Source organism: Cherax quadricarinatus, chromosome 11, assembly GCF_038502225.1.
Source record: "Cherax quadricarinatus isolate ZL_2023a chromosome 11, ASM3850222v1, whole genome shotgun sequence".
NCBI classification, from domain to species: Eukaryota; Metazoa; Arthropoda; class Malacostraca; order Decapoda; family Parastacidae; genus Cherax; species Cherax quadricarinatus.
The window spans coordinates 4,391,521-4,419,487 of record NC_091302.1 but is presented as its reverse complement, the minus strand read 5'-3'; the positions used below and the strand labels follow the sequence as shown (position 1 = coordinate 4,419,487).

Here is a 27,967-nt window from a genome sequence, read left to right as displayed (position 1 = left end):
AATTTTTTTTTTCAATACTTTTGGGTGTCTTGCACGGATTAATTTGATTTCCATTATTTCTTATGGGGAAAATTAACTTGACTAACGATTATTGTGACTAACGATGAGCTCTCGGGAATGGATTAATAGCGTTAGTCGAGGGTCCACTGTAGTAGTATGTCACTGATGTCAACTAGGCCTGTATACCTTGTACATGTACTTGTAGAAATAAGGATATTATTATTATTATTATTATTATTATTATTATTATTATTATTACATGTATATTATTATTATAATGGAAATAAGTAAAACTGATGTACTCTTTTGGTGTCGGTATTGCTAATGTGGTAAGTTTATTCAGGTATACACAAATACAGTTACGTAGATTATCTTACATAGCAGCATATGTGTAGTATGTGTAAGAATCTAGGATAACCCAAAAAAGTCAGAGACAAAGTGACTTATTTCCATTGGTGGAAATATTGCCTTAACCAATTTTGTGGTGAAGACACCACTTGTGTGTTGGAGACACCACTTGTGTGTTGGAGACACCACTTGTGTGTTGGAGACACAACTTGTATGGTGGAGACACCTCTTGTGTGGTTGCATCCTGGAGCAAAATGACCTAATTTGCCCAAAATGCTCTGCATAACAAAGGGCTTTCTATATACATGAACACGCAATAGTACATATGTCATTGATGTCATCTAGGCCTGTATACCTTGTACCATGTACTTGTAGAAATAAAGATATTATTATTGCTATTATTATTGTATTATTATTATTATTATTGTGTAGTGAAGATAGTAATTAATGATGGAGATACAGAAAAAAAAATTCACATTTTACTTGTAAGGTTGAAACTTTATCTAACTAATGCTTATTATTTTTTATTTCAGATTCTGAAGATTATACGTACTTTAAATTTCAGAAAAAAAAGATGTTAGAAAGGACAGAATTTTAATTTTATTGAATTGTGTGAATATGGGAAATCCATGATTTGTCACTGGTAGGGTTCAGGAGTTGTAAGTAGAAGCATTACAGACATATCACGTTTCATTTCTGTAAGCAACAGTCGTATTACCTTTGAGTTGACTCTCATATACTTAATCACTAGTCATATAATACTGTAAAGATGACAACTATTCAGGGACTGCCACCTCTCCCCAAAAGTCTTAGTGGTCTTATTAACTTGGCTGGTCGTCGAGATGGCGCTGCTGGTGGTGGTAATGGAGGTGGGGCAAGTGGAAGTGTTAGTGGTGGAGTAGAGCGATACAGTCCACCTGTGAAGCCTAATACTGAACGTTACAGTCCTGTAAGAGCTGATTCACGGACTGAATCACGTATGGACTCTCGCCCGGAATCTGCTCGCTCACACTATTCTGGAGTGGGCTATGGTGCGAGTGCATTTGAACCATATTATGCTAATGGTTCCATGCAGGGATTCACTCCTCGTTCATCACCACGCAGTCACTCAACATCTCCACGCAACCAAAGTGGATGTGGCTCAGGCAATAAAAGTCATAGTCCAAGAGGAAGTCCTCCAGTTCCTGGTTCAATCTCTGGAAATAATCCTAGACTAAGTCCTGCACATGGTCCTCCCAGGCAACGCAGGCCATCCACCTTAGACTCTCAGTTAGCAGTGCTAAGAAAGGAGATGGTGAGTTTTGATATACAATATAATAAACATCTCTCAGTCCACAGCAGAATTCGAACCTGCACACTCAGCATCAAAGTAAACAGTACTTCATCCACACACCCAGGTACTTTTGATGCAGAGTGTGCAGGTTCGAATCCTGCTGTGAATTGAGAGATAATGTTTGTAAATAATTTTGCCCATTTGCAAACTTTTAACCATTTACAATATAATAAAATACAATACAATACAGTAATCCCTTGATATCTGTGGGGATTCATTATTAGAGGTAACACTGAATATCCATCAAAAGTTCGTATAATGCAGTTATGACCCCGTTTAAAAAAAATTGCAGGCTAGTGAGCAGTTGAGGTATAAGAGAGTCATCCCTTTGACTGAGCCAGTCAGTCATCATGTAGAAGCAGGAAGGAATTTTTTTTAACTTAATGCAAAGTACCTGGCCACAGTGGGCAAGCTACAGCCCGTGGGCCATATGCGGCCTGCCGAAGGTTTTCATGCAGCCCACCAAAATCAAGTCATATACTCACGTTATTTGGGGACAAATTGTTAGTAAATTTGAAAAAAAATGTTACCATGCAATGCCAAATAATATTGTGGAATATTAACAGGTTACCCATGAATTTCTGAATGTGGCCCCTGCACTGAAAAGTTTGCCCACCCCTGGTGTGAAGGGAAGCAGGCAAACTTAAAATATTTAAATGAACATTGAAAGACATGATGAGAGAAAATTCTTGGGTATGCACCTTGACAGCAAAGTAAAATTCAGCACTCACATCCAACATGATTTATGAAACAGTGAGAGTTCTTTGAAAAATGTGTTATTCTCTGTGCCTTGGGATTCACAACAGTAAATCACATAAAATCCATCTTAACTTAATAAACATCTGTTGAATAATAACTCAAAAACTATTTGTGTGTGTGTGTATGTACTCACCTAGTTATGGTTGCAGTTGTCAAATCACAGCTCCTGGCCCCACCTCTTCACTGGTTTATCATACTTTTTCTTAAAGCTATGTATGGATCCTGCCTCCACTATATCACTTCCCAGACTGTTCCACTTTGTGACAACTCTGTGACTGAAGAAATACTTCCTAACATCCCTGTGGTTCATCTGAGTCTTAGCTTCCAATTGTGACCCCTTGTTGCTGTGTCCCATCTCTGGAATATCCTGTCTCTGTCCACCTTGCCAATTCCTCTCAGTATTTTATATGTCGTTATCATATCCCCCCATCTTTTCTGTCCTCCAGTGTCATCTCGTCGATTTCCCTTAACCTCTCCTCATAGGACATGCCCTTTAGCTCCGGGACTAGTCTTGCTGCAAACCTTTGCACTTTCTGTAATTTCCTTACATGCTTGGCTAGGTGTGGGTTCCAAACTGGTGCTGCAATATAGGGCTGACATACATGGTGTGCAGGGTCCTGAACAATTCCTTATTGAGATGTTGTAGTGATAGTCTTAGGTTTGCTAGGTGTCCATATGCCATAGCAGTTATTTGGTTGATGTGTGCCTCAGTAGATATACCCGGTGTTATACTCACCCCAAGATCCTTTTCCTTGAGTGAGGCTTGTAGTCTCTGGCTCTCTAGACTGTACTCTGTCTGCAGTCTTCTTTGCCCTTCCCCAATCTTCATGACTTTGCACTTGGTGGGGTTGAACTCCAGGAGTCAGTTTCTGGACCAGGCCTGCAGCCTGTCCAGATCCCTTTGTGGTTCCACCTGGTCCTCATCTGATTAAATTCTTCTCATCAACTTCTCATCATCTGCAAACAGGGACACTTCTGAGTCTACTCCTTCCATCATGTCATTCACATATACTAGAAACAGCATGGGTTTTAAGACTGACCCCTGTGGAATTCCGCTCAACACAGGCGCCCACTCTAACACCTCGCCATGTACCATGACTCGCTGATGTCTTCTGACAGGTATTCCCTGATCCATTGTAGTGCCTTCCCTGTTATACCTGTCTGGTCCTCCAGCTTATGCACAAATCTTGTGTGTGTGTGTGTGTGTGTGTGTGTGTGTGTGTGTGTGTGTGTGTGTGTGTGTGTGTGTGTGTGTGTGTGTGTGTGTGTGTGTGTGTGTGTGTGTGTGTACTCACCTAATTGTGGTTGCAGGGGTCGAGTCACAGCTCCTGGCCCTGCCTCTTCACTGGTTGCTACTAGATCACTCTTCCTGCTCCATGAGCTTTATCATACCTCTTTTAAAGCTGTGTATGGATCCTGCCTCCACTACATCACATCCTGGACTATGCCACTTCATGACAGCTCTGTGACTGAAGAAATACTTCCTATCATCCCTGTGGTTCATCTGAATCTTCAGCTTCCAATTGTGACCCCTTGTTGCTGTGTCCCATCTCTGGAACTTCCTGTCTCTGTCCACCTTGTCAATTCCTCTCAGTATTTTATATGTCATTATCACATCCCCTCATCTCTCCTGTCCTCCAGTGCTGTCAGGTCGAGTTCCCTTAACCTCTCCTCGTAGGACATGCCCCTTATCTCTGAGACTAGTCTTGTTGCAAACTTTTGCACTTCCTCTAATTTCTGTACTTGTTTAGCTAGGTGTGGGTTCCAAACTGGTGTTGCATACTCCAATATAGGCCTGACATGCATGGCATACAGGGTCCTGAACAATTCCTTATTGAGATGTTGGAATGCTAGTCTTAGGTTTGCTAGGCACCTATATGCTGCAGCAGTTTAGATAATGTGCGCCTCAAGAGATGTGCCCAGTGTTACACTCACTCCAAGATCCTTCTCCTTGAGTGAGGCTTGTAGTCTTTGGTGCCCTGGACTGTACTCCATCTGTGATCTTCTTTGCCCTTCCCCAATCTTCATGACTTTGCACTTGGTGGGGTTGAACTCCAGGAGCCAGTTTCCAGACCAGGCCTGCACTCTGTCCAGATCCCTCTGTAGTTCTGCCTGGTCTTCGTCTGATTGAATTCTTCTCATCAACTTCACATCATCTACAAACAGGGACACTTTGGAGTCTATTCCTTTCATGTCGTTCAGAAACAGCACCAGTCCTAGGACTGCTCCCTGTGGCACCCCGCTCGTTACCGGTGCCCACTCTGACACCTCACCACGTACCATGACTCGCTCTTGTCTTCTTGACAGGTATTCCCTGATCCACTGTAGTGCCTTCCCTGTTATCCCTGCCTGGTCTTCCAGCTTCCGCACTAATCTCTTGTGTGGAACTGTCAAACGCCTTCTTACAGTCCAAGAAAATGCAGTCTACCCAGCCCTCTCTCTTGTCTTACTGCTGTCACCCTGTCATAGAACTCCAGTTGGTTTGTGACGCAGGATTTCCCGTCCCTGAAACCATGCTGGCTGCCGCTGATGAGCTCATTCCTTTCTAGGTGCTCCACCACTCTTCTGATAATTTTCTCCATGACCTTGCATACTATACACGTCAGTGACACTGGTCTGTAGTTGAATCCTTCATGCCTGTCTCCTTTTTTAAAAATTGGGACTATATTTGCTGTCTTCCAAACTTCCAGTAGTCGTCCTGTTTTGATAGATGCGTTGAAGATAGTTGTTAGTGATACACAAAGTGCCTCTGCTCTCTCTCTCTCTCTCAGGACCCATGGAGAGATGTTATCTGGCCCTATCGCCTTTGAGGTATCTAGCTTGCTTAACAACCTCTTCACTTCTTCCTCATTTGTAAGTATTATATCCAACACTTGATGGCGTACCCCACCTCTCTGCCTTTCTGGAAGCCCTTCTGTCTCCTCTTTGAACACTTCTTTGAATCTCCTGTTGAACTCCTCACATACTTTGCGGTCATTTTTTGTGACCTCCCCTCCTTCCTTCCTCAGCCTGATTACCTGGTTCTTGACTGTTGTTTTCCTCCTGATGTGGCTGTACAACAGTTTTGGGTCAGATTTGGCTTTCGCTGCTATGTCATTCTCATATTGCCTTTGGGCCTCCCGTCTTACCTGTGCATATTCATTTCTGGCTCAGGACTGGTCTCCTTATTCTCCTGGGTCCTTTGCCTTCTGTACTTCTTCCATTCCCTAGCACACTTGGTTTTGGCCTCCCTGCACCTTTGGGTGAACCATGGGCTCAACCTGACTTTTTCATTATTCCTGTTACCCTTGGGTACAAACTTCTCCTCAGCTTCCTTGCATATTGTTGTCACATATTCCATCATCTCGTCTACTGACTCTCCTGCCAGTTCTCTGTCCTACCGAACCCCATTGAGGAAATTCTTCATGCTTGCGTAGTCCCCTTTCTTGTAGTTTGGCTTCATTCATCCAGGCCTTCCTGCTTTTCCCTCCAGTTGTAACTCTACTATGTATTCGAAGTTTAAAACCACATGATCACTGGCCTCCAGGGTCTTTCATATGTGATGTCCTCAATATCTGCACTGCTCAAGGTGAATACTAGGTCCAGTCTCGCTGGTTCATCCTTTCCTCTCTCTCTCTCTGGTAGTGTCCTTTACGTATTGGTACATGAGGTTTTCCAGTACCACTTCCATCAAAAAGCCCTCCACATTTCTTGGCCCCCATGTAGATCCAAGTTCTCCCAGTCGATTTCCTTGTGGTTGAAGTCACCCACGATCAGTAGCTTTGACCTGCTCACATGATCCCTTCTGGCCACTTCAGCCAGTATGTCAACCATCGCTCTGTTACTCTCATCATACTCTTGCCTTGGCTTCCTGCTGTTCTGTGGTGGGTTAGACATCACAGCAATTACCACCTTGGGATCTCCAGACTGAAGCGTTAGTACTGTGTAATCTCTTGCTTCTCCTCTGCCTCCTCTCTTCAGCCTATTTACCTCATATTCTAGGACCCTTATCCTGACTACTGCAGTTTCGACTTGGGACTCCCAATGCTTCTTCTCCTCCTCCAACCTCTTTTCCAATTTCACAGAAAGCTCTGTCTCCATTTTTTCAGCAAGCTCTCGTAGTTTTCTCTCCCACTCTCGTTCCATCCTTTTGCATTGCTCTTCCATCCATCCATTCTGTGTGTGTGTGTGTGTGTGTTGTGTGTTGCATGGGTTGAGACTCAGCTCCTGGCCCCACCTCTTCACTGGTCACTAGTAGGTCCTTTCTCTCCCTGCTCCATGAGCTTTATCATACCTCGTCTTAAAACTCTGTATGGTTCCTGCCTCCACTACATCAATTGCCAGACTGTTCCACTTCCTGACAACTCTATGACTGAAGAAATACTTCTAACATCCCTTTGACTCATCCGAGTCTTCAATTTCCAATTGTGACCCCTTGTTTCTGTGGTCCCTCTCTGGGACATCCTGTCTGTCCACCTTATCTATTCCTCACAGTATTTTTTATGTTGTTATCATGTCTCCCTTAACCCTCATGTGTCATCAGGCCAATTTCCCTTAACCTTTTTTCATAGGACATTACCCTTAGCTCTGGAACTAGCCTTGTTGCAAATCTTTGCACTTTCTATAATTTCTTGACATGCTTGACCAGGTGTGGGTTCCAAACTGGTGCTGCATACTCTAGTATGGGCCTGACATACATGGTGTACAGTCTTGAACGATTCCTTACTGAGGTATCAGAACGCATTCTCAGGTTTACCAGGCATCTATATGCTGCAGCAGTTATCTGGTTGATGTGTCCTTCCGGAGACGTGCTCGGTATTATACTCACCCCAAGATCTTTCTCCTTGAGTGAGGTTTGCAGTCTTTGGCCACCTAGCCTACACTCTGCAACCTTCTTTGCCCTTCCCCGATCTTCATGGCTTTGCATTTGGCAGGGTTAAATTCGAGGAGCCAGTTGCTGAACCATGCGTCCAGCCTGTCCAAGTCTCTTTGTAGTCCTGCCTGATCCTCATCTGATTTAATTCTCCTCATTAATGTCACATCATCTGCAAACAGGGACACTTCTGAGTCTATCCCTTCCATCATGTCATTCACATATACCAAAAATAGCACTGGTCCAATGACTGACCCCTGTGGGACCTCGCTTGCCATGGGCGCCCACTGTGATAGCTCATCACGTACCATGACTCGCTGTTGCCACCCTGTCAGGTATTCTTTGATCCTTTGCAGTGCCCTTCATGTTATACATGCCTGATCCTCTAGTTTCTGCACTAATCTCTTGTGAGGAACTGTGCCGAAGGCCTTCTTGCAGTCTTACTTCTGTTACCTTGTCATAAAACTACAGCAGGTTTGTGACACAGGATTTGCCTTCCATGAATCCGTGCCAGTTGTCATTTATAATCTTGTTCTGTTCCAGGTGCTCCACCACTCTCCTCTTGATAATCTTCTCCATGACTTTGCATACTATACACATCAGTGACACTGGTTTATAGTTTAGTGCCTCATTTCTGTCTCCTTTCTTAAAAATGGGGACTACATTTGCTGTCTTCCATACCTCAGATAGTTGCCCAATTTCAAGGGACGTGTTGAAAATTGTAGTTGGTTGCACACACAGTGTCTCCGGTCCCTCTCTAAGGACCCACGGAGAAATGTTGTCCGGTGTCACCGCCTTTGAGGTATCAAGGTCACTTAGCAGCTTCTTCACTTCCTCCTTGGTTGTGTGTATTTCATCCAACACTTGTTGGTATATCCGTTGTGTGTGTGTGTGTGTGTGTGTGTGTGTGTGTGTGTGTGTGTGTGTGTGTGTGTGTGTGTGTGTGTGTGTGTGTGTGTGTGTGTGTGTGTGTGCATGTGTACTCACCTAGTTGAGGTTGCAAGGGCCGAGTCCAAGCTCCTGGCCTCGCCTCTTCACTGGTCGCTACTAGGTCACTCTCCCTGAACCATGAGCTTTATCATACCTCTGCTTAAAGCTATGTATGGATCCTGCCTCCACTACATCACTTCCCAAACTCTTCCACTTCTTCCTTACTACTCTGTGGCTGAAGAAGTACTTCCTAACATCCCTGTGAGTCATCTGTGTCTTCAACTTCCAACTGTGTCCCCTTGTTGCTGTGTCCCATCTCTGGAACATCCTGTCTTTGTCCACCTTGTCAATTCCTCTCAGTATTTTGTATGTCGTTATCATGTCCTCCCTATCTCTCCTGTCCTTCAGTGTCGTCAGGTTGATTTCCCTTAACCTCTCCTCGTAGGACATACCTCTTAGCTCTGGGACTAGTCTTGTTGCAAACCTTTGCACTTTCTCTAGTTTCTTTACATGCTTGGCTAGGTGTGGGTTCCAGACGAGTGCCGCATACTCCAATATGGGCCTAACGTACACAGTGTACAGGGTCCTGAACGATTCCTTATTAAGATGTCGGAATGCTGTTCTGAGGTTTGCTAGGTGCCCATATGCTGCAGCAGTTATTTGGTTGATGTGCTCTTCAGGAGATGTGCCTGGTGTTATACTCACCCCAAGATCTTTTTTCTTGAGTGAGGTTTGTAGTCTCTGGCCCCCTAGACTGTATTCCATCTGCGGTCTTCTTTGCCCTTCCCCAATCTTCATGACTTTGCATTTGGTGGGGTTGAACTCCAGGAGCCAATTGCTGGACCAGGTCTGCAGCCTGTCCAGATCCCTTTGTAGTTCTGCCTGGTCTTCGATCGAATGAATTCTTCTCATCAACTTCACGTCATCTGCAAACAGGGGCACTTCGGAGTCTATTCCTTCTGTTACGTCGTTCACAAATATGTGTGCGTGTGTACATGCGTGCATGCGTGCATGCATGCGTGCGTGTGTGCATGCATGTGTGCGTGCGTGCATGCGTGCGTGCATGCGTGCGTGCATACTGGCAATGAAGTCTTGATCTGAAGAATTGGAAAGGTAGCTGCCAGTGCACTTGGATATTCAGAAGACAGATGTGAGAGTCGCCACCTTGCTTCTGTACGAGAGTACCATCTCTCATTCCTGCCTCCGTCATGGATAGAAATACCAAATATGGATAAACTTCATGGAGACAGTGTGTATTTAGGAGAGAGAGTGATTAGTCTAGCAAGTGAGGTCTTGACATATTTCTTCCTGCTTTTAACCAGAATAAATCTCAAAATTGGCTCACCTGCTTACACTGTTAACATTTTGTACATTAAAGTAAATAAAATTGATTTTCTCTCAAGTCTTATATTTGGACTAGGTGGAATCTGCAAATATTGCATTGCATTTAAGTTTATTGGTGGGATATGCATCAAAATTGGTGCAAGGGATGACTGTATTTAAAATGCAGTACTGTACTGTATCATTATTATTATATTAAACTTTTATGGTAAAATATCCTTTATAATTGTACTATATAAGTTATTCTTATAATCAGTTTATAAAATACATTATATTTGCTTTCAAAGTGAAATTTGGAGTTTTTATTGTTTAAAATGAAAAATGACTTAAGAATTTTAAGAAATTTAACCATTTCATCAAGAAAAAGTGAATTATTGCATGTATATATTTACCTGTAAATGACTTGATTATACTACAATGTTGTTTATATATCGTTTTTCCTTATCAGATCACATATCATCATAGGATGCATTTATTGTATATATAATTAAGCCTATTATATTACAGTAATTTGAAACAAAAAATTTAAATCTCTGAGTACTTTCAGTGTCTCTTGCTTAATTTTTCATTATCTCCCACTTCCATTTTATTATTATTATTATTATCATCATCATTATCATCATTATCATCATCATCCCACTTCCTTTATAAAGTTCATATTACCATCCTAGGAAGCAACTCTTAACATTAGCTGGTGAAAGGCTTTTAATGTAAAGAATTTTAGCTACGTTGCCCTTCCTCATTACCTCCTGTCTGGCCTCAGTGGATTTAGCTCTTTTCCATGGATATTCAATTCAATTCAATTCAAAGTTTATTCTCTATAAGGATTACAATGCTGAGTTTACAGAATTTGGTTATTGTGTGGTTTACATGTAGTAAAATAATAATTACAGAGTGTACCACTAGAACACCTAGCATGGCTAGGCATTTCGGGCAGACTTATATTAAATCTTAAGTTTAAAATCTTACAAAATTATGAGGTAAGTTGGTATTATGGCTAAGTGACTAAATACTAGTTGTGAGTTTAGCAATGTGAATGCTTTTGTTTTGGCACTATACATAGTTTCAGTATTGGAGTATCACAGGCCAACTTATGACTAGTTAAGATTCATTATTTTGAGATTGAGATTGATATTTCTGTTTATGGTCAAATGGGTGAGTGAGTGTAAGTGTGAACCACCAGGTGGTATTCGTATTATTAGTTGACAGGGTGTATCAGGGAGATAAGATGTTTTCTGATGGTAGTTTTGAAGGTGATGAATGTGTCTGCAGTTTTGGAATTTTCAGGTAGGGTTTTCCAGATTTTAGGGCCTTTGACATACATTGAATTTTTATAAAGGTTTAGTTGGACACGGGGAATGTCATAGAGATGTTTGTGTCTGGTGTTGTGCCTGTGGGTTCTGTCACAACTAGTAATATCTTAGGTTAGTTGCATTGACACATTCATGTCTCTAGCATGTTTTATCATCTCTGTGTAGTCCTTAACCCTTTGACTGTTTTGGTCGTATATATACGTCTTACGAGCCAGTGTTTCAAACGTATTTATACTCAATAATTCTAGCGGCTTCAAATCAAGCAGGAGAAAGCTGGTAGGCCCACATGTGAGAAAATGGGTCTGTGTGGTCAGTGTGCACCACATAAAAAAAATCCTGCAGCATGCAGTGCATAATGAGAAAAATAAAACTGGTTTTTGGGATTAAAGTGCCGACTTTGAGGTGTGTTTTCATATAGTATTTATCATTGTATTCTCGTTTTCATGGTCTCATGTGATAAAATGGAAAACATATTACAGAAATAGAGATGATTTTGATTAGTTTCATGATGAAAACGACCTTGAAATTGAGATCAAAGTAGCGGAAATGTTCGATTTTTACCAATGTTCAAGAGTAAGCAAATCACACCATACATCCAATACATGTCAACTGGGGAGTCTGATATTCTTTTACTAATGCACTGATATTATTTATACCATTTTTACAATAATGCAGTAGTCTGCATAACAGTAAATTTTGTATTTTTTTGTGTGAATAAAAAATCAAAATAGAAAGCAATAGTAATATAAGAGGGGCCTAGAGATGTGACTAATGAACAGAAGATATGTTATTTTAGTGCCAAGAATGTCTATATTGTTTATTCTGGACCCTATTTTGAAATTGGCATCTTTTTTAATTTGTGTGAAATTGGCCAAATTGCCAATTTCTGGCCACTTTATTGGGTAGTTCAAATTGGTAAATGGGCAGTTTCTTGTACTCATTTGATAGAAAAAAATGGAGTTCTAAAGAAATAGCTATGAGTTTGGTCAACTGGAACAACGGAATTGGCCAAAAACAGGGCTCAAAGTCGGCGAAATCGCCCATGCGCATATGCCATCGAGACCGCTAACTTCGTGGGAGTGTAATTCCGCAAGTTTTCGACCAAATTTCATACATTTGGTGTCATTACCATCAGGAAAAGATTCTGTCATTTCATAAGAAAAAATAATTTTTTTTTTCCAAAAATTTTGCAACAGAATGACAGTTTCAGAAAGGGGCTTGCGATAGTCAAAGGGTTAATGAACCTTACAGACTTATCGTTAATTAAAGCTTTCCAGAAATGCTCTGCATAACTTTGGGCTTTCAGCATGCTCTCAAATGTCACCCATTTCTGTATGGACAGTGTATCATGTTGAAATAAACTTGTATTGTATTAAACTAGAGAATGGGCAGGGATTGCTCCCATGGCAAATGAGTAGTAAGTGCATAAGCTACTGAGCCAGCTGGCTACAATAAGATTCATTCAATTAGGCACATGTATTTATGCAAGTAGCTTTATTTATAAAGATATCGACTGAGGTCTGTTACTGTTATTCATGATTAGAGAAGGGAGGAGGATTCAAACCCACAGTGTATAATTTTTTTTTGTTTTTTAAGGGGATGGGGACAGACTTGTACTTATGAACCACCAATTGTGCACCTTACTTTGATTTGGGCACGGTTTTTTTAGGGGGTATCTCTAATGACAGATAATGGATGATTCACTAGGAGTTCAGGTATTATATTACCATACTAACTGGATTGCATTACTTCATTCCCGGAAGTTATACAGTGCACACGTGGCAAACTTTGTTTGCTTTTGACATTGACTTTTTTTTTCAGCTAAATTTGGACAAAGGCACCTCGTAATTGCACTAACAGTGCAGATAACTCTTGTTATGTGTGTGTGGATAATTGACTTTTGCATTATAAAAATGTGCTGTAACTGCCATGATTAGAAAAGCCTATCACCTTTACTGTGGCTGCAGGACTGGAGATGAAGCTAAGAGCCAGACCCCACACACATGCATGTGGGTGGGGCCTGGCTCTCCACACACGTGGGTCACATCCTGGGACAAAATTTACCTAATTTGCCCAAAATGTTCTGCAATAAACCTTTGGCAGTGGTTGAGTCAAAAAAAGAAATCTGTGTCCTTTGCAGCACCAGTGGTGTGGAGGGAGCCAACACATATGCAAAATGTGTAAACAAATTTACTTGGAAATTTTAGCCAGTCACTTGTTATTATGGTCATATTCATTGTCAGCACCCCACAAACTTTTTTTCTCTGAAGCAAATTTTTTTTTTTTAAATTTGTTTGGGAAAGGACTAAACCCATTGAGAATTATACAATGCCTGAGGTAATTATGGTATTGCACTATTGTAGTCATGTAGAAGTGCTAAACTCATAAGAGGTCATACTGCACTTGGGGAGTGGAAGATAATTATGTTTGATATAATGAAGAAATAGGAAGGTAGCTTCAATTCCTTGGGTTAAGAACCTTTTGAACAGCATCACAGTAACCTTGAAGGTTGCATTAATGATACAGGAGCCATAAAGGTGACCTTCTTGTGAGTATTTTTGTGCCTACAATAATGTAACAAGTAAAGATGCATCTTTTGATGTGGTATAATTTTTTGTTTCACATACAGTCCTTTTATAAAAATAAAGATTGTTTATTTATTACAAGGTGGAGAGGGTTGCCTTAATGCTGGCAACAGGCTCTTGATCTGAAGACTTAGAGCTGCCCTTCCCATCTTCGGATCAAACCTGACTGCCTCCCATTTCCCAGGCACTGTATATCCCTTGTGGGTTTAGTACTTCCTTACAAGTTCAGCAATGCTGTACTGTTAAATAAGTCATGCACTATATATTTTTATACCTGTATTTTTTGTTGGTCTATATTTACTTTAGCTGCTTGGTGGAACTCATCCAGTTGCTTTATATCATAAGAGCAAGGTATCTAATGTAGCAGTGTCCCATACCTTGATTGCTAGTGCACTCAGCTCACATGCTGAGATCAGGGGGTTGATCCCCAGTACAGGTGGAAATATTTATTTATTTATTTATTTATTTAGAAATTTTAGCATACATAAAGATGTACAAAAAAAAAATACAGGTAAGAGCAGCATGCCAAAGCCACTTATATGCATAGCATTACGGGCTGGCTTAAAATTAACTTAAGATTAACTAAGCAATGATGAAATCAGTGATAAGACATTATTGTAAATAGATAACTATAAAGCACAAATGAGTATTACAAAGACAGCTCATATGGTTGCATGCATTGCTGTTCATTCAGTAGAATTGAGTATTCTGTTAGGTAGTGTATTTAAAAAAATAACAAAGTTAGATTGGGTCCTAGGTTTAACATTTATGTGATATAATTGTGAGTAACATTTTGGATATACAATTTATAAGGTTCAGTTATTCAGTATTTATTTGGTTTTGAGTGAGTAAGTGAACTTTGAGAAGAGACTTGAATTTGTAAACAGGTAGTGTTTCTTTTATATTTACAGGTAATGAATTCCAGATTTTAGGGCCTTTTATGTGCATTGAGTTTTTGCTTAGCGTGAGATGGACACAAGGAACATCAAAGAGTGATCTGTGCCTTGTGTTATGGTCATGTGTTCTGTTGAGGTTGGCAAGGAGATGTTTGAGGGGAGGGTTAATATCAGAGTTAAGTGTTCTATGTATGTAATAGGTGCAATAATAAGTATGGATGTTTTGTATGGTGAGTAGGTTGAGTGTTTTGAATATTGGTGGAGTGTGTTGCCTGTAGTGAGAATTTGTTATCATTCTAACTGCAGCCTTTTGTTGGGTAATTAGTGGTCTGAGATGGTTAATTGTTGTTGAGCCCCATGCACAAATTCCATAGGTGAGATAGGGGTAAATAAGAGAGTGATAAAGAGCCAGGAGAGCTGACTGTGGAACATAGTACCGTATCTTCGATAGTATGCCTACAGTCTTGGAAATTTTCTTAGAAATTTGTTGTACATGTGTATGAAATTTGAGTCTATTATCGAGGTGGATTCCTAAAAATTTTCCCTCTGTTAGCTTTGTGATAGGTGATCCGTTTATCGTTATGTTAAGAGGTACATCTGTAGCTCTGTTACCAAACTGAATGAAGTAGGTTTTGTCAATGTTTAGTGTAAGTTTGTTAGTCCTCATCCAGGTAGATATTTTCTGTAATTCGGTGTTTACAGTATTGGCTAGCGTGACTGGGCTCGGGTGAGAGAAGACGTATGTAGTGTCGTCTGCAAAAAGTGTGGGTTTGAGTAATTGCGAAGCATTTGGTAGGTCATTTATGTATAGGAGAAAGAGAAGAGGGCCAAGGACACTTCCCTGTGGGACACCAACTGTAATTGGTTGTGCGGAAGAGCTTGCCCCATTTGCGTACACATATTGGCTTCTGTTGCTGAGGTAAGACTTGAGGTAGTTGAGGGAGTGCCCTCTAATACCATAGTGTGACAATTTTACGTGGAGCAAGTCATGGTCAACTGTATCAAAAGCTTTACGTAAGTCAATGAAGATCCCCAGTGGGACTTCTTTTTTCTCTATTGCATTGTATATATGTTCTAGCATGTGTATAATAGCATCATTAGTATTTTTATTAGGCCTGAATCCAAATTGGCAGGGGTTGAGAATGTTTTGGGAGATGAGGTAGGAGTAGATTTGTTTATGAATTAATTTTTCGAAGATTTTTGAGAGAGGGTGTAAATTGGATATTGGCCTATAGTTATTCAACTCTGTTTGGTCTCCTCCTTCATGGATCGGGGTGACCCTTGCTATTTTGAGAACTGTAGGGAAGGTGGAGGATTCAATGGATTTGTTAAAGAGTGTTGCAATGATTGGTGATAGTACTTGTGACCCTTTTTTGTATATAAAGGGTGGTAAGGTATTTAAATCTCCTGCCTTGTTTTTCAGTGCGTTGATAATAAGGGAGACTTCGTATGGGTTAGTCGGAGCTAGGAACAGTGTGTTCGGGTAGTTGCCAGTGAGGTAGTCATTTGGTGGGGTATCTGAGCTTGGGATTTTATTGGCAAGGTTTTGACCTATAGTGGAGAAGAAATCATTGAGTCTGTTTGCTGTTTCTGTTGGTGGGAGTTGGGGTTCATCTGATTTTGCTAATTTTATTTCTCTATGTCGTGATATCTTTTTTGTTCCCAGAATTTCTGATAGGGTCTTCCAGGTCTTTTTTATATCACCTCGTAAGTTGGATAATCTGTTCTCATAATACAATTTTTTTGCCCTTCTTATCAGGCTGGTTAGGATTGACGAGTAACGTTTTGTTTGGTCTCTGGTTATGTGACCCATTCTGTACTGTTTTTCATATCGGTGTTTTGTATTATGGATTTGAGAATGCTGGGTGTTAGCCAGGGACTGTTCAGTCTCTTAGCTGTCATCTGTTTAGTTTTTTTTAGGGCAGTGCTTGTTATAAAGGTATTGGGTCTTTTTTAGAAAATTATTAAAACATTCGTCAATATCTGTATAGATTTCTAGCTCAGTGTGCCAGTCAATGTTTGTTACTGCTGTTGTGAAGTTATTAATGGCTGCCTCATTGTGAAGTCTGAAGGTGACTTTAGTAGTGTCTTGGGGTATTTTACCAAGAGTTGTTATGAGGAAAGTAGAGTAGTGGTTTGTGGTATTATCTGTAATTATGCCTGATTTTAAAGGGGATATGGTGTTGGTCCAGATGTGGTCAAGTAGGGAAACACTAGTCTCTGTAACTCTTGTAGGTTTTGTTACTGTTGGTAGCAACATGCAGTTACTCATTGTGTTTTTGAATTCAGTAACGTGTGGGTCCTGGTCTTGCAGGAGATTTATATTGAAGTCACCTGAGAGTAGTAAGTGATCTTTGTTCATGCGGGCATCAATTATCATACTTCCTAGGTTTTGACTAAATTGGCTAATGTTTGATTGTGGAACTCTGTAGATGTTTATCACTGTGAGAGGTTTTTGTAGGTATTAGGATTTGAATTTAGCTATTATATATTCCCCATGTTCATCCCTTGTGCAAGTATTAGTGATACATTCTAGTTGGTCTGAGTAGTATATAGCAGTGCCACCCCCCTTGTTGGTCTGGCCTACAGTTGTGTATGGCTGTGTAACCAGGAATGGCATAGACATCTGTAGTATCAGGCTTTAGCCAGGTTTCAGTTAGTGTAATGATGGACATATTGGCATGCAAGGAATTTAGTAATGCTAGGAGGTCATCATAATGCTTGCTTAAAGATCTGATATTGTAGTTAAAGATAGTTATGTTGTTGTTGGCTCTGAGAAGTGCCTTTGATTGTTCTGCTGTGTAGTAATTACAGTAACTGTTTGAATCATTTAAGTCATTAAATAAGAGGTTGGTATCAGGATCAATGCTTGTAATCATAAGATTTGTAGTGAATCTATAGTTAGAATTAAGTAAAAAATAAAGTAAATATTCTAAAGCTAAAAAAAAAATAGCACCTGAATTATTTAACAAAAGTAAAAATAATGAGCTAAGGTAGTTTTTTAAAGCTAAAATAAAGGAGACAATATAAAAGGGACTAAAATAATTTGTGGTGAACAAATAAAGTGATGATCAAATAATGGAGCTTGGGAATATGATAGTAGGTTGTACTTTAAAGGTAATTCTTTAAAGTTAGAATTATAATATAAAATTATAATATAAAAGGGACTAATATAAGTTGTGGTGAACAATAAAGTGGTAATCAAATAAATGAGCTTTGGAGTATAATGGCAAAATAATGAACTTATTAACTTTAGCACCTGAGAATAGCACCTTGATTATTTTAACAATTGTGAATATATGAGCTAAGGTAGTTATATAAAGCTAAAATAAAGGAAAAAAAAAATATATAAGGGACTACAATTAAGTAATGGTAAACAAGTTAAATGGACAGATAGTCACTATGAAATAATATTGGTTTAGGAGTAAGATCTGATTTGTAATATTAAATAAGTTGAGCAGTTTATTGCACAATAAAAAATAAAAAAAAAAAAAAAAAAAAAATGAGGTAGTTGGTACTAGCTAGCAAAAGATAGTTTTGGTACTTGCATAAAAGTAATTGGAATATACACTAATTGCACACACAATAAAAAGTGACTAAAAAAACAAGTAGTGGTAAACAAAATTAAATGGACAGGTAAGAACAATGAATAATATTAATTTGGAGTAAGATTTGACTTGTAACATAAAATTATGAGCAATTAATAGCAGTAAGAAAGAAGTAAAAAAGTATTGGAGGTAGTTAGCATTAGCTTGTGATGAAAAAAATAATAAAAATAATAATGCACAATATAATAGTAAGGTACACTATATGCACCACACGTATATATGTATTAAGGGCACTTATCTAATCTGTTACAGAAATGACAGCTTTTCTAAGGAAGGTAGAGAAATCGTCTTCGTTTGAGATAGTATATTGTTGTCCAGCTGATGTTTTCCTTACTAGTATTTTCCCATCTCGCATGAAACACTGATGTATTTTGTTTTCCTGTTTAAGTTTTCTCAGCCTGAACAGAAGGTTTTGACGTTTTCTTGTTAGACACTCATTTATGTACACTCCATTTTTCATTGTAATTGCTGATTTAATTAGGTCCTTTCTTTTATCGTATGAATGAAGTCTGATCATTATACTGTGTTTACTTCCTGGTTTTCCTAACAAACGTGTTTCTTTGATTTCATTGTTTTGCACGATGACTTTTACGTGGTCCTGTATTATTCTGACTTGTTTCCTTAAGACACTTTCTGTTCATGTTCACCTAGCAGTAAAATAGGTACCTGGGTGTTAGTCGACTGATGTGGGTCACATCCTGGGACAAAATTTACCTAATTTGCCCGAAATGTTCTGCACAGCAGGAAGCTTTCTATATAGCAGTATGTCATTGATGTCAGCTAGGCCTGTATACCTTGTACATGTACTTCTAGAAATAAAAATTATTATTATTATTATTATTATTATTAAGGCACAGATATTTATTTCTTGTGCTAATTGTTATTGTAGGAGATATTAGCTAAACAAATATGTTTATGAGAGGAAGGTTGTATATTTATTGTGCACTCAGCCAGTTTTTTAACAATTTGCTTCTAAAATTGATGTCCAATGCAAAACCCACTTAATATTAATCACTGTAAACTATTAATTATCACCCAACTATACTGAGCAGCTATACTTAATTTTTTTTTTTTTTTTAACAAGTTGGCCGTCTCCCACCGAGGCAGGGTGACCCAAAAAAGAAAGAAAATCCCCAAAAAGAAAATACTTTCATCATCATTCAACACTTTCACCACACTCACACATAATCACTGTTTTTGCAGAGGTGCTCAGAACACAACAGTTTGTAAGCATATACTACCTATAAAGATACACAACATATCCCTGCAAACTGCTAATATCCTGAACCCCTCCTTAGAGTGCAGGCATTGTACTTACCATTTCCAGGACTCAAGTCCAGCTATATAAAAATAACTTTATTATTTTGGTTAATACCTGGGTTATACCTGGAGAGGGTTTTGGGGGTCACCCCCCCCCCCCCCCGCAGCCCAGTCTGTGACCAGGCCTCGTGGTGGATCAGGACCTAATCAACCAGGCTGTTATGTAGCCATTATCATTATCTTATTAATTCTATTTTTTTGTTATTATCTTTAAAATTGAAATTTGTTACCAGAATAACACTAGGCATCTTGAAACAAGCTTTAAAATCACTCTGTAACTAGAGTATTTTGAGGGGTAGCTTCATAAAGTTTCTTATGACATCAAAATTTAGTGTATTTTATTTGTAGCATATTTCTGACACTCTAAATCACAAACTCTCAATACTGTGTATGAAGATATTAAGCAGAACAAGCTTTTATCAGTACAGCACAACATTTTATTCAAGATGGAGGGCAATTTTTTTTTTTTTTTTTTTTTTGAACACATTGGCCATTTCCCACTGAGGTAGGGTGACCTGAAAAAGAAGGAACACTTTCATCATCATGCACTTCATCGCTGTCTTGGCAGAGGCGTACCAATGCTGCAGTTCAATTTTATTTTATTATTATAATCAAGGGGGAAACGCTAAACCCGGAGGATTATACAGCGCCTGGGGGGGGAGATGTGGAAGGCATTCAGGCTTAATTCGGGGAACTGGAGCACATATCCAATTCCCTAAATCAAGAGCCCCTCACCAACATCAAGGAACCTTCCTTGAGGGGCTACAGTTCAAAAAAGGAAATGTCCCAATAAAAGTTTGTTCTACATAATGTTCTCAAACCCACACCTGTTGGCAGTATGTCTGTACATTCAACCTGCAATATTGTTTATCCTTAGAACCCTTAAATACAATAAATTACTTGAAATTTCTCCCTTAATCCACAATGCAGGTTGGTTTGCGTCAGCTGGATATGTCACTCCTTTGCCAGCTATGGTCACTTAATGAGTCCATTCAAGAATTCAAATTGCTTATAAACGAGCGTGCAGCCACTGCGTTAGACTGGGGTGGTGGAGACACTTCAGCAGAGGATACAGACGATTACTATGGAATCCCAGTGAGGCGTCCTAACCCTTACCTTCACCCAGTACCTGAGCAATATCCCCAGCTGTCACCATCATCTTCGGAATCTAGCCTGGAATATGGTAACATCTAGAATGCACATTCTTCATTGTGCTATTTTCACAGTGCAATTACTTCTCTTGTTGATTAATTATATGAGAATATAATTTATAAGTTTCAAATACAGTACTACGGTATTTTATGTATGCATGTGGCAATAGGCCTACATTTTTATTTATATGTAAATGAAGGATACTTTAAATGCAGCTGTATTGGAATTATTTAATGCATTTTTATGTTATTACTTATGTTGACAAGTAATTAGAGTGACACATTTCTAGAGTAAAGTCCCAAGTTGGTTTTACATATTTTTGTTAGTGTTAGTTATAATACTTTAGTATGTACTTCACATGTACTTTAACTTAAATCATATGCAATTTGTAAACACCTGTAGGTTGAATACATAAGGTGTGCTGTTATATTAGTATAGAATTTCAACTCCTGAACCCTGTAATTTGTTTCGTTCACTTTTGATACTACACTCCTCTAGTGTTATGAGGATTAAAAGCTTTATGTGTTGTATTAGATTAATAGTAATTGACAATGTTAGCTGTTAACCTGCCGTTATTTTGTGAAGTCAATGGAACATGAAGACAGTAGGATGGCACAAAGGTCACGATGTGTTCCACCATGGCTGGAGAGATCCAGTGGTGGACAGCAAAGTAAGAAATACAGACAAAGCCTTGTAGGGCAGCCCAGAACAGTTATTTATGTAATGAGCCCTAAAGAACTTGAGGTAGCAGCAATGACAGCATTAGAAAGAGAACCAGTTATGGATCAACATAACAAGACTGCTGAACAAGTGAATGTAGTGAGTGTAAATTTAAATAGTGATGCAATGTGTGCAAGTGAAAGACAGCCTACACAAGATATGTCATAAGTGTTGCATGATACTGGTGTTCCTGGCTTAATGCAGTAGAAACATTCCAGGCTCATGGCAGCTACACTAAGCTCACTCAAGCAATCAACACTTAATTTCACATAATAAGAATTTCTTAATACCCTTTGCAAATCATGTTGATCACATGCAACAAATGCATATTTCACACATGGAATAAGTGATAAAATTGGGACTTTGCACATTATTGAACCTGCATTATGCTAGGGGAAACTTGTACATTTAAATTTCTCTGTCACATTTTTTCCTTCCAGATAGTTTTTGAAGCTCTTTTACTGTTATGCAGCTTGTTTTAGTATGTGCAATAAGCAAAACTTCTAAACCATCACAAGCATACATGTACCAGCTTCAAACTTCTGAATTAATTTGTTCAACAAACAAACAAGTTTTATTTTTAAAATGTACATTATTTTTATCAACTTTTGTAACATTTCACACATCTTAAAAGTTGCTGGAGATATAGATCATTTTGGGCCAACTAGAACCAGAGCTTAAAAACTACTGGACATTATATAATTCTGTGGTCAGGCTCTACTTATACAGCAGGTTAGGTTCTGGGCTACTGCTGTAAAGTGAAACATAACCCTTTCTCTTTTATTTTTCTTTTTTTTTTCACTTTTAAATACATATAAAAGCCTGATAATATGTTTACACCATCATATACATTAAGTGAGCAATAGAGCTAAGCCTAAGAATTACATACAGAGTACACACATTATTTAAAATATTTTTTGTCCTTAGTTTATAGTGAATGGTAAATATATATTTTGTAGGAAGTATGAATAAATGACGAATGGGTATAATTGAAAACTGCTACATTAGTGAAATACCATAAAGGAAAGCACTTTAAAGTTGGGTCCCCTGTATCTGAATGCTAGGTTTAAGTTGTTTAAAGGTAAGATTATTAAATGTAATGATAATTTAAGTAACAAAACTGTATGTTAAAACAGCAATATTAATATGTGCATGAGGATCATTCCTGAGTTGATTCTAGATATACAGCTTACATTAGGCACATATGGGTTTGGGGTATTTCCTCTTTGAATGGATATCTGAACTGTCATATCTGTGCACCTCTGGTAGGACAGTGATAATGTGAATGATGGTGAAAGTGTCTTTTTTGGGTCACCTTACCTCAACGGGAGACGGCCAGTGTGTTAAATTTTCTTTTATGGTAGACTGTCATTTAACATGGTTTTGTTTGGCATGTTTTGGTTATAGCACTATTGAAGAATTGCGCCATATTTTTGTACAACGCTTTGTAAAATTAACTTAACACGGTTCAGTTTGCGGGAGGGGAAAAAATTTGGAGCATGCGTCACCTGCAGAATACACTCTGCACCACTTAATTTCATCTTAATTAGGGAAAAGGCCTTGCAGTTGTTTAAAGCAGTGTGTGATAAGGAAGGAATGCCTGAAAAAGTGCTTATGTTTAACACAGGCTGGTTCCACAACTTTAAGTTGTGTAATAAGTTACATAATATTAAGTTTTCTGGTGAAAGTGCTTCAGCTGATCATACAGCAGCAAGTAATTTTCCTGCTGAATTGCAGGAAATTATTTTTGAGGGTGGCTATGAGCCATATCAAGTGTTTAATGCTGACGAGACAAGTGTTTTTTGGAAGAAAATGCCAACACAAACTTATATTAGTCAGCAAGAGAAAAGTGCACCAGGCTTCAAGACAGCAAAGGATCGTTTCACCTTGCTCCTTTGTGGTAATGCATCAGGTGATTTCAAGTGTAAGCCCATGGTTATTCACTGCTCTAAGAATCCTCGTGCTTTGAAAGGTGTAGATAAAAACACCTTACCAGTAATTTGGAGGTGAAACCAGTCAGCATGGATGACAGAGGAAATATTTATTGACAGGTTTAAGCATCACTTTATTCCTGAAGTCAAGTTTTTCCTGCACAGGAAGAACCTTGCATTCAAGGCTCTCTTCATTCTTGATAATTCTTGTACTCATCCACAAGCTTTGTTGGATGTGACCCCACATGTAAAAGTTGTATTTTTACCTCCAAATACAACATCTCTAATACAACCAATGGATCAGTGAGTCCAGAGGAAATGTTGGCAGAGCTCGATGCACAGATACAAGGGAGCCACATAACAGAAGATGAAGAAGAACCTGAAGAGAAACAGTTAACATTGCAGCAGTTATGTGAGCAGTTCCATGTTGCTACTAAGCTAGCAGACTTTTTCACTGAAGAGGATCCTGACAAATCTAGAAGCAGTGATTTAAAACGGGGTCTAGACCAGCTGATGATGCCTTACCGTCAGCTGTATAATGTACTGCAGGGTAAAAGAGCCCAGAGATCCATTACAAAATTTATGCACACTCCAATACAGCCATCAACTTTAGTACCAGAACCTCTACCATCCACTTCTGCCGACAACCAACAACCATCCACCTCAACCCAGTAGAGCACACCGTGCATATCCACTCTCTCCACAATCGTCCACAAACACCATTACCCACAATTTAAGGTAAGCAATACTGTTATTTCTATTGTATTTTAGTCTTAAGCAGTAATATATCACGACACTGAGCTACAATTACATATTCACTTTTATTTTTGTAAGATCTGTTGGTCTAAAAAAAGTTGTTTGGCTTTTTGTTGGCTCCCAGGAATGTAACCCTATTTCTCCCATGAGTTCTTCAGTTTGTCTAACACAGTTTTAACTAAAATGGCATTTTCAGGAACGTAACTACCGTGTTAAATGATGGTCTGCTGTATATCAGATTCAGGAGGTGAAACTTTCATAATCTTCTGGTAGAGAATTCCATGTCCATGGTCCTTTCATTGACATGGAGTTTATACTCGAGTCGAGTCAGATTCATGGGATATCAAACAGATGTTTGCTTCTTGTGTTATGTCCATGCATTTTGTTGGAGCTCTCCAAGAAAAGTTTTAGCACTGGGCTAATATTTGTAGTGTGTGACCTGAGTAAATAGTATGCACAGTAGTAAGTGCAGATGTTTTGTATGTAAAGTAAAATTTAGCATTTTGAATAGTGGGAGTGCATGTTGTCTTGAACTTGACTAAGTGATCATATAGCAGATCTTAGTTGAGTGAGTGGGTTTTAGGTGCTGTGCTCTAACAGATCCCCATGTAGATTTACCGTAAGTGAGGTAAGGCTAGACTATAGAACAGTATAGAATGAGCAGTGGTATTTGAGGTACATAGTGTATTTCTAAAAGAATGCTCACTTTTAGATATTTTCTTAGATTGGTGATCGATGTGTATGTTCAATTTTAGTTTGTTGTTATGATTTGTACCTAAGATTTTTCCCCCATTTTGTCTTTCAATGTCCGTATTTATTTTTATGTTCAGTTGAGTACTGTATTTTCAGCAATATTGAGTGCAAGTTTGTTGGGTGCCTTGATGCGCTCATCATTAACCCTTTGAGGGTTTTCGTCGTACTAGTACGTTTTACGCGTAGGGGTTTTTGACGTACTAGTACTCATAAATTCTAGCGGCCTCAAATCTAGTGGGAGAAAGCTGGTAGGCCTTCATATGAAAGAATGGGTCTATATGGTCAGTGTGCACAGTCTAAAAAAAATCCTGCAGCACACAGTGCATAATGAGAAAAAAAAAACTTTGACCATTTTTTTTTAATAAATCAGCGACTTTGCAGTGTATTTTCGTATGGTATTTATTGTTGTATTCTAGTTTTCTTGGTCTCATTTTATAGAATGGAAGACATATTACAGAAATTGAAATGATTTTGACTGGTTTTACAATGAAAGGTGCCTTGAAATTGAGCTCAAAGTAGCAGAAATGTTCGATTTTTACCGAAGTTCAAAAGTAAACAAATCGTGCCAAGCGTGCAATACACGTCAACTGGTGAGTCTAATATTCTTTTACAAGTGCACCAATAATATTTATACCATTTTTTACACTAATGCAGTAGTCTGCATAACAGTAAATCTTATATTTTTTGTGAGAATAAAAATTCAAAGTGGAAAGCAAAAGAATATAAGAGGGCCCTTGAGACGTGACTAATGACTAGAGGAAATGTCATTTTAGTGCCAGGAATGTCTTTCTTGTTTATTCTGGACCCTATTCGGAAATTGGCATCTTTTGAAATTTGTGTGAAATTGGCAAAATTGCTAAATTCTGACCACTGTACTGGATAGTTGAATTTATAAATGGGTGGTTTCTTGCACCCATTCGATAGACAAAATGGAGTTCTAGCGAAATATTCATGTTTTTTGTCGACTAGTACAGTGAAATTGGCCGAAAATGGGGCTCAAAGTGGGCAAAATCGCCGATGCGTAAACATCGCCGAGACCGCTAACTTTGCGAGAGCATAATTCCATAAGTTTTCTATCAAATTTCAAACTTTTGGTGTCTTTATGATCGGGAAAAGATTCTCTTATCTTTTCATAAGAGAAAATAATTTTTTTTTTTTTTTAAATTTGGCCGACCCTGAGAACGAGTTTCAGAGAGGGCCTGTCGACCCTCAAAGGGTTAACAGTATGGTTGAGGACAACAGGATCTGGGCTTGAGATGACAAATTGTGTCATCTGCAGACATAACTGGTTTAAATTCCTGGAAGGCACTTGGTAGGTCATTGATGTAGATGATAAATAAGAGAGAGTAGGATTCTGCCCTGTGACACCCCTATGTTGTTATGTCAAGTTTGTGAAGTACTGTTGTTGTGAATAGTTACATGTTGGCATCTGTCATTGTGTATGTGAGAACATGGCTTATGATTCAATAATGTTTTAGTTTAAACAGCAGAATGTTGTGGTCTACTGTTTAAAAGGCCTTTATTAGATTATTAAAGAGGTCCATAGATATTTGTTATTTTCTAGAGGTAATAGATTGAGTCAAGCTTTTGCATTGTTGCATCATTCAAACTGGCAAAGGTTAAGTATATTATATTTAGTTATGAATTCATACACTTGTTTAAGTATTATTTAAAAAAAAATGGACAATGGTAAATTAGAAATTGGCCAATAGGTGTTGATCTCTGTCGAGTCTCTGCTTTTGTGCTTGAATTAGCACAGTGGACCCTCGGCTAATGAAAGCATCGTCTAACGATAAATCCGCCCTACGAAGCGTTTGAGCGTAAAAATTTTGGCCTGGCCAACGATGAAAAACTCAACCGATGTGATTCGTCTCGAACCTGTCCATCCAGCCTGAGCGCCTCAGCTGCCCTGCCGTTATTGTTTATGAGCCAGGGTGGCCGGTTCTATACATTTTGTATTATTCCATTGTTTTTAGTGCTTGTAACTGCTAAATAAGCCACCATGGGCCCAAAGAAAACTTCTAGTGCCAACCTTGTAGTAATAAGGGTGAGAAATACTATCAAAATAGTATCGTACCACGGTCAGCTGTTGCTGTACCACCGTCAGCTGTACTACTCGAAGATGTGGAGTGTTGTTGGTGTGGCTTAATGAGAAACAATTAACCCCAGAGGGTTAGCCACCCAGGATAACCCAAGAAAGTCAGTGAGTCATCAAGGACTGTCTAACTTATTTCCATTGGGGTCCTTAATCTTGTCCTCCAGGATGCGACCCACACCAGTCGACTAACACCCAGGTGAACAGGAAAAAATGCCTGGAACTAGTGCTCATATTGGTGAATTTAAGGCCAGCAAAGGTTGGTTTGAGAAATTTAAGAATCATAGTGGCATACACAGTGTGATAAGGTCTGTTCTGGAAGAAAATGCCAAACAGGACCTACATTACTCAGGAGGAAAAGGCACTCCCAGGACACAAGCCTATGAAAGACAGACTAACTTTCTTGTTTTGTTGTAATGCTAGTGGGGATTGCAAAGTGAAGCCTTTACTCAGGTATCACTCTGAAAATCCCAGTGTTCAAGAAAAACAGTGTCTCATCAATACTCTTCAATAAAGGTAAGTGTCATTTTAACATTTATTTATATAGTTATTGCACATGTCTCATTGTTTTCTTTGTAGGGAAATGTATACATGTATTTCATGAAAAATTTTTTTTTTTTAATGCTTTTGGCTGTCTGGAACGGATTAATTAGATTTCCATTATTTCTTATGGGGAAAATTAATTCGGCTAACGATAATTTCATCTAACAATGAGCTCTCTGGAACGGATTAATATCATTAGCCGAGGGTCCACTGTATTACTAACCCTTTCATGGTCCAGACCCCCAATCTGAAACTTGTCCAAAGGGTCCAAGAATTTTTTGTTATTTTTCTTATGAAATGGTAGAGGATTTTTTTTGTGAAGGTAATTGTTACAAAAAATGCGATATCTAATAATGTCAGAGATCTCCAGTGAATACTAGAAAGGACTGCCCTTCTAGCATCCAGCCTGTTACTGGGTTTTTGTAACAAGCAGTCAGTATCCTGGTCCAATTATCCATTAGAATTCAGTAAGATTCAGTAGTGCTTCAGGATTACAACTGGTAGGCTACTCACTAAAGTAATTAAAATTTAATAAGTTTATTAATAATAAAGTCGTCTAGGCGTATAAGATCAACGTAAATTATAGTAATCATAATAATCACTTCTCTCGTGTACAGTAGTATTGTGTTGAAGGTACATATCACATCTTAATGGCTTTTAAGCACCGTCTGGTACATTGTTAACATTTAATAACATAATACATATATATATATATAAGTAAGTTTGTGTGTG

The 27,967-nt window shown here is 38.7% G+C and overlaps 2 protein-coding genes across 3 annotated transcripts in view; one reads left to right on the top strand and one right to left on the bottom strand.

Moving 5' to 3' along the window:
• The first annotated feature begins 42 nt into the window (after window positions 1–42).
• LOC138852549 (uncharacterized) lies at window positions 43–26,124 on the top strand. Its single transcript, XM_070083938.1, has 2 exons — window positions 43–1,642; window positions 20,216–26,124. Exons 1-2 carry the CDS (start codon window positions 1,118–1,120, stop codon window positions 20,477–20,479), a joined length of 789 nt encoding a protein of 262 aa, XP_069940039.1. The 5' UTR covers window positions 43–1,117; the 3' UTR covers window positions 20,480–26,124.
• Window positions 1,374–27,967, bottom strand: part of LOC128687651 (ubiquinone biosynthesis protein COQ9, mitochondrial) — a 181,334-nt gene continuing 154,740 nt past the window's right edge. Inside the window, exon 8 of one of the 2 annotated variants that reach the window (XM_070083925.1) lies at window positions 1,374–1,627. In XM_070083925.1, coding sequence (XP_069940026.1) covers window positions 1,619–1,627 — 9 coding nt within the window. In that variant the 3' untranslated portion in view covers window positions 1,374–1,618. Of the gene's footprint in view, window positions 1,628–19,606; window positions 20,459–27,967 lie in introns of those variants that run through there. The other variant, XM_070083924.1, reaches the window with a different exon arrangement.

Bases quoted from the DNA above. Each gene is read 5' to 3' on its own strand.
- LOC138852549 (XM_070083938.1), top strand. From the start codon at position 1,118: ATGACAACTATTCAGGGACTGCCACCTCTCCCCAAAAGTCTTAGTGGT. The intron at 1,643-20,215 runs GTGAGTTTTGAT...TCCACAATGCAG, and splicing joins CAGTGCTAAGAAAGGAGATG to GTTGGTTTGCGTCAGCTGGA.